Here is a 7,731-nt window from a genome sequence, read left to right on the forward strand (position 1 = left end):
CAGAGAAAAACAATTATCATATGATCTCACTGATATGAGGAATTTGAAAAACAAGACAGTGGATCATAGGGGAAGAGAGGGAAAAAGTGAAACAAGATTTTTATTTTAAAAAGATTTTATTTATTTATTTGAGAGAGAGTGAGAGAAAGCATGAGCGAGGAGAAGGTCAGAGGGAGAAGCAGACTCCCTGCAGAGCTGGGAGCCCAATGCGGGACTCAATCCTAGGACTCCAGGATCATGACCTGAGCCGAAGGCAGTCGTCCAACCAACTGAGCCACCCAGGTGTACCAAAAACGAAACAAGATTAAACCAGAGAGGGAGACAAACCATAAGAGACTCTTAATCTCAGGAAACAAACTGAGGATTCCTGGAGTGGAAGGGAGTGGGAGGGTTGGGGTGACTGGATGATGGACATTGGGGAGGGTATATATTGTAAATGCTGAGAATTATGTAAGAATTATGATGAATCGGGGCGCCTGGGTGGCTCAGTGGGTTAAGCCGCTGCCTTCGGCTCAGGTCATGATCTCAGGGTCCTGGGATCGAGTCCCGCATCGGGCTCTCTGCTCAGCAGGGAGCCTGCTTCCCTCTCTCTCTCTCTGCCTGCCTCTCTGCCTACTTGTGATTTCTCTCTGTCAAATAAATAAATAAAATCTTTAAAAAAAAAAAAAAGAATTATGATGAATCATGGACCTGTACCCCTGAAATAAATAATACAGTATATGTTAATTTAAAAAAAAAAGAGAGAGAGACCATCACTGCTCTCTCCAAGAGGGAGGGAGCATGGCCTGAGGGGGACAGGAAAAGAAGGGAATAGGGGCCTCTGGCTAGGCCTTTAGAGAGATGGGGAAGACCTTTCAGATCATGGTTTAGTTAAAAGAACCCCAATTACCACTAAAGATAATGAATCCTAACATTGGAATTTAATTTCATGTCACATGAAATTGACAGTAGGTCACATGATTATGTTTTTATATTTTGTTTAATTATCCAGAATAGTGGATCTTTTGTAGTGGTTGTGTTTTTTTTTTGTTTTTTTTTTTTTTAAGATTTTACTTATTTATTTGACAGAGAGAGACAGGTAGGCAACACAAGCAGGGGGAGTGACGGGGGAGAAGCAAGCTTCCCGCTGAGAAGGGATCCCAACATGGGGCTTCATCACAGTATCCTGGGATCTTGACCTGAACCAAAGGCAGATGCCCAATGACCGAGCCACCCAGGCGCCCCTCTTTAATAGTGTCTTGATACGATTTTCTGTAGTTTATAATGTGGAATTTTTTTTTAAGATTTTATTTATTTATTTGACAGAGATCACAAGTAGGTAGAGAGGCAGGCAGAGAGAGAGAGAGGGAAGCAGGCTCCCCACTGAGCAGAGAGCCCGATGCGGACCTCGATCCCAGGACCCTGAGATCATGACCTGAGCCGAAGGCAGAGGCTTAACCCACTGAGCCACCCAGGCGCCCTATAAAGTGGAATTTTATAAACCACTACTAAGAATGAAGTGGGAAGGGAAAGGAGAGAAAATAAAGTCCCAAAATGATGTACCTAAACAGAATAGAAGATTAGGGTTAACTGTCTGAATAGAGAAGTAACGTGAAAGTCTAGAAAGTCTATGAAGAAAAGGTTATTGGACAAGGAAGAATTTGTAATTAGATACGAAATAACTGAATGAAATTCTCATTAATTTACTAGAGCCTGGATAGTACTTAACTTGAGATGTAATGTTGAAAAACATTACTCATAAAAATACTCTCTTGTAGCATGTCAGATGAAGAACAGGAAAGTGGTTGTGATACCGTGGATGGCTCTCCAACGTCAGACTCTTCGGGACATGACAGTCCCTTTGCAGAGAGTAGCTTTGTGGAAGACACTCATCAGAGCACGGAGCTCGTGACCTCGGCCAACACAGAGACCAAACCAGCTGTTTGTACTGTTGTGGTGCCACCAATGGGACTAGAGAATGGATTAAATGCCGATGACCATATGGCAAACACGGGTAAACTGAGTCTGCCCTATTTCCCTTATTAGTCCTTCAAAAAGTCTTAATTTGGGAACCTTAGAGAATAACATTGCCAGAAGTCACCTCTCAATTTCCAACTTGATCCTGCCAAATCTGTCACAGAAAGGAAATCTTTCCTAATATCATTTGGTGCTGTGAACCATGAGATGTTTTTTCTCTTTATGTAATTTTAAAGTTTGTCAAATCAGAACTGTATAAAATATCTAAAGACCTTTCTGATCTTTACATGAGAAGGGAAAAGCATCAACTGTCTACTCTTTTGTTCGTTGCCAGATTCTATATGCCAGCCATTAATAAAAGGCCGATCCGCTCCTGGGAGATTAAACCAGCCTTCCACGGTGGGTAGTCGTCAGCAGAAACTGACATCAGCATTCCAGCAGCAGCATTTGAATTTCAGTCAGGTATGTTCCATGAAGTCACAAGTCTTTGGGATTCAGAATTAGTGGTGTTTCATTTGGAAGCAGTGTTTCATTTTGGAGGAAAAAAGATTCTGACACTGTACACAGTCTTGAGAAATGTATCCCTAAATCATCTCACATACTAAGGAGAATTCGGTCTCATGCAGATTATCCATAGAACCTGAATTCTTCAGAAAGATTAGGCTTTTAGATTCTCTCAAATAATTTTTTAGTATGTCTGTTGTCTTAGTGTCCTCCACTCAGAATGCACACTACTGGATCGATGGCTGCATTTGTTGTGTCAGTCATGGTAATAGTCACACCTTACTGAGTCCTTTCCATCTGGTCAGTGTTATACCCGGGAGTTGTGATTCACTTTGGGAAAGAAAAGAGAATAGATGTTGGAGTCAGACCTGTGTTCAGATCCTGGCTTTGCCAAGTACTATGCATATTACCTTGGCCAGATCTCTTCAACAAATCTGGACCACAGTTAGTGGGAATAATTGCTATGTTGTAGGGTTGTTTTGAAAGTAAATAATGTCACCTAGGTACGCTGTTAAGCTTTCCATAAAATAAGTGTTCCACAAATGGTAGTGATGGGTAGTGATGGGGGATGGTGATACCAGTAGCATTGGTAGTGGCAATGTTATATTATTATAGTACATAGTAATAAATACTAACATGTTTAATATGTATAAAACTGGTATTTTACTCTTCTCTGTGTTAAGTAGAAGTGGAGATCTGAGAGAAGAGCTGTGATTGGTCAGTCACAGAGTGTATCATAATTTCCCTTTTTTCCTTCTTTTTAACTTATAAAATATGTATTCAGTCTTTTTTTTTTTTTTTTTTTTTTTTGTCTGTTTTTGGATAGGTTCAGCACTTTGGATCTGGGCATCAAGAGTGGAATGGAAACTTCGGACATCGAAGACAGCAAGCTTATATACCTAACAGTGTGACCAGTAATCCATTCACTCTTTCTCATGGAAGTCCCAATCACACAGCTGTGCATGCCCATCTGGCTGGAAATGCACACCTTGGAGGACAGCCTACTCTACTTCCATACCCATCATCAGCTGCCCTCAGTAGTGCTGCACCAGTGGCCCACCTCTTAGCCTCTCCATGTACCTCAAGACCTATGTTACAGCATCCAACTTACAATATCTCTCATCCCAGTGGCATAGTTCACCAAGTCCCAGTGGGCATAAATCCCCGTCTGTTACCATCCCCAACCATTCATCAGACTCCGTACAAACCAATCTTCCCACCACATTCTTACATTGCAGCATCACCTGCATATACTGGATTTCCATTGAGTCCAACAAAACTCAGCCAGTATCCATATATGTGAAAACTCAAAAAAAGTATATTGAGGAAGCTCAATGATATAAACATTTGATTAAAAATAAAAACATGGTATTTAATAAATATTAGCCATGGCACAAGAAAATTATTTTTGAATCATGTAGACTTGGGTGCAATTTAAACAACTTTGAGCTTTAAAAAAAACTCACTTTTAATGTGTTTTGCACATTTGGTATAACTTGTCTTTGGTCATGTATCTTCTTATGTAGTAACTCTAGACAGGTGACTTATGGGAGCAGAAGTCCAGTTTTGCTCCTGCTATTTTTTATAAAATTGCCTTCTAACTAGTGCAAGACACATCCACATTTGGGAAGCCATTCTGTGTACAGACTTAGAGCAACAGATGCACATATGTCAGAATTACAGCATACAAGTGAATTGTATTATCTGTGTCTTAGTGTATAAATGTTGGGTCACTTACCTAAGAAATTGAGCTATTGTTCTTTACATTTGCATGTGTCTTTGCATGGGCAAAACGTTGCCTAGACTTTGCTCTTAAATGTTGTTCTAATAATCTCAGCTGCATTGTAAACCGTTCCCACACATAGTGCCTTAAATATTTGAGGTTGTTAATGTTATTACCTATATATAAATGTTGAGGACTGCAGCACTTAAAATTCAGATCTACTCTTTAGTTTTCTTTTGATAGAGTAATGTTCATTTTTGGTTTTGTGTGGTATGATTTCAGGTTGTTAGCTGTTTTTTCCTTACTAAGAGGGCAGCATGTTTGCTATAGCTGAATTCTGCTGTCTGATTTTTCAGAATGATCTAGCTTCAAGAAAAGCAAGCAGTTAGTAGTGCTTAAGAAAAATTGATTCAGTATCTAATGGATAGTTGATATCTGTCACAACACAGCATTTTATATACTGTTAAGTGAAACTGCAATACAATCTAAGTTTATTTTGGGCGTGTTTGCTATATAATTGGATTTAATAAAATGTTTAGAGGTGCAGTAGGCATGACTTTGAGTAGATAATGAAAGAAAATGCAAAATGCTCATTGATTCATGATGTGGTTTCATCTTAGCTTGGGCAAACCATGCAGTATTTAATAAATAGTAGCAGAATATTTACTATTGAAGCTTGAAAAGATGTGAGTTCTTTGTGTGCAATTTTTCATTTATGCATGTGAGAGGATTTTTTTTTTTTTAAAGTATTTTTTACATTGTAGTACTTGTTTTGCTTGTTGGTGGTGTTTGCTTATTTAATACATTCCGTCAGGGACAGAAATTACATGCTTTTTCTTTCCTAGGAAGTGTGTCTTGGGTTTTTCCCTTATTTTCTTTTTTTTCTTTTTTGGTGGTGGTGGTTATGTTTAAATGAAGTTGCTTTTACAGCACCAAAGACTTAATCATCCATTTCCTATATAAAAGGTAGCTACTTTTTTGCATAGACCTCAAGTATATTGTAGTGTAGAGGTGGAATTTAAGGAAAGGTATTAAACAGGCTGTGTTTTAGCTTATGGGCAAGTAATAAATTGTATCATTTATCTTGAATGTATCATAGATAAGCTGCTATATAACGATTGCCACTTCAGATAGCTGTGAAATTAGGTGATTAACTAGTTGTTATTTAGCCTTCTAATTTCTGTATAAGTCTAATTACATGAAATAGAAGTTGGGGTTTTGATTTTTACTTTGCTTTTCTGTTTGGAGTGTCATTGTAACTACTGTATTGTAAATGATGGAAAATAATTGCATATGTTATTTTGGGGTGTGTTATTTGCATCAGTATTTTATCTCTATTAATGTTTGTGCTCATCACTGCATATAAAAAACTTGGATGTATCAATGTAACTTAATTTTTTATTTTCATACTGGCATTGTAGACACTTGAGAAAGCTTTATCTTGCAGGCTTGACTTAACTTTTTTCTTTTAAAATCTGGAATATAATCTTACAGCATTTACTGGAATAAACAGTACAAAGCATTTGAGTGTAAAACTCCTCAAATGTTTTGGATTTACAGCATTTCTTTGATAAATGAATTGCATACCACTAGTACAGTCTAATACAGCGTTGACAATAAGCTAACAGTGGATAAACTTTTCTTTACTCCATTAACACAAGCAGTGTTTTATTTAATAATCATCAATGAAATAAATGTGCCTGACATTGATTTTAAAAATTACAGTATTAGATCATAAAATTAAAACCAGCAGTACATTTTTAGTCACACTGAAAATGAAGGACTTAATTTTCCCCACAAGTTTCAGTGTTTTTAGTAATCAATTCTATGCATTTTATATAAATAAAAAAAAATATATATATATACATATATATTACACAGAAAAAGGAGTAGCCTAAGATTAATTTAAAAGATTATTTACAGATGGCAAATTTATGGAGTCACTATTTAAGTAAACTTGCTGCCCTCCACAGCTTATTAATTTTATTTATATGGTCTGGCAGATCACTGGTATCTGCTCACTTCTTGGAACAGAATCAATGCTGGCCGCGGATGTTTCAGAAACACCAAGTGCAAAGGATCGATTTCTGTTTGTACAACAGGTACAAAACTGGAGCAGTTTTACTTTCATCCAGGGCCGTATTTACTACCCTGAAATGTCCTATTTTCTGTATTTCACTTCCAAGACTCAGATGGTCTCATTAAATGGACAGTAAATGTTTTGTAATAGTGAAGTGTGATAGAGTCGTACCCTGGTTGAGTACACTGCTCTTAACAGTTTCTAATCATGGGCTTTTTAATGTTTTAAAAATTAAAAATGTCAAAATTCTGCTAACTTCTAAATTCAACATACCGACAAGAGAATTTGGATTTATACCTTTAACTCTTTAAAACCATTTTACCGGTTTTCTTTGGTTTTACTGCTTTCTTAAATAAAACACTGCATGACTTCCAAGTTGCATATTTGCATAATACTTTAATTTGCAATTTTTTTTTTAACCAAATACCCTGATATTTACTTTTCTTTTCCTTCAGGGTTTAAATATGTTAGTATAGTAGAAAAGCCTTTTCACTTTTTCAAATCTCTACTACTAATTTTAATCTTGGTTTATGTTATGTAAAAGTTAAATCATACACTGCAAGGTGTAGGAAGATTTGTTTTAATGAACCCAATGATCTAGATTTGATTACTAAGTTTGAACTGTTAACTGTTTAACAATTTTAGACTTGTGGCTTTCTTTCTTTGGTTTGTTTTTGCTTTTACTTCCATGCTACACTAGTTTGCCATGTAGCAATTGCACTGTGCAATATTACAATAAGGACTGGGAAAATTTTTATGGATGTAATGTCTATTACGGTTTGCGCTAGTATTTCTCTCTAGTTCTCAGTGATTTAAATGTGACCAAGCCTTCTGTACTTTGTCACAAAAAGCGGGTTTTCCAGGTGACTATTTTGGTGAGTGTCAAAATAAGAATTTATGGTGTATTACTGTCGATTCACTTTGAATTAAAATATATATATTGCAGCAAACAGCTTGTTGCCTTTTTTTCCACCCAGGACTGCTTACAGGGGAGGGAAGAGAAGAGGCAGTGACACTTAGTACCTAACTTACATCAGTCATCTCATTTAATTTTCAGAACCACTTGTGAGATAGGTATTATTTTCACCATTATGTAAATAAAGGAAGAAATAGTTTCAAAATATTTAGGTAAGGTGTCCAGAGTCCCAAGGCTGAGTGGTGAATCTCATCTCTGAACAAGGCTGCCTAATCATAACTAATCTACTTTCCACCGGTTCTTTTTGTTTTTGTTTTAAAGATTATTTATTTGAGGGACATTATCTGCAAGAGCAGGGGGAGGGGACAGAGGGAGAGAGAATGTCCAGCAGACTCCTTGCTGAGCGTGGAGCCTGATGTGGAGCTTGATCTCATGACCGGGAGATTGTGACCTGAATCTTAACTGACGGCCCCACCAGGCGCCCCTCCACTAGTTCTTTTTAAACTGAGACCTGAGGCAGTGCTCCAGAGGTCCTGCACCTACCAGATAACC

At 37.3% G+C, this 7,731-nt stretch overlaps 1 protein-coding gene across 5 annotated transcripts in view; it reads left to right on the forward strand.

Annotated features, from left to right (window-relative positions):
- Positions 1-7,213, forward strand: part of HIPK3 (homeodomain interacting protein kinase 3) — a 95,596-nt gene extending 88,383 nt beyond the window's left edge. For all 5 annotated transcript variants that reach the window (XM_044259042.1, XM_044259044.1, XM_044259046.1 and 2 more), the window contains 3 exons: positions 1,758-1,993; positions 2,291-2,418; positions 3,287-7,213. In XM_044259042.1, coding sequence (XP_044114977.1) covers positions 1,758-1,993; positions 2,291-2,418; positions 3,287-3,763 — 841 coding nt within the window. In that variant the 3' untranslated portion in view covers positions 3,764-7,213. The remainder of the gene's footprint in view (positions 1-1,757; positions 1,994-2,290; positions 2,419-3,286) is intronic.
- The last annotated feature ends 518 nt before the right edge of the window (positions 7,214-7,731 follow it).

Source organism: Neovison vison, chromosome 7 (genome assembly GCF_020171115.1).
Source record: "Neovison vison isolate M4711 chromosome 7, ASM_NN_V1, whole genome shotgun sequence".
Classification (NCBI taxonomy): domain Eukaryota; kingdom Metazoa; phylum Chordata; class Mammalia; order Carnivora; family Mustelidae; genus Neogale; species Neogale vison.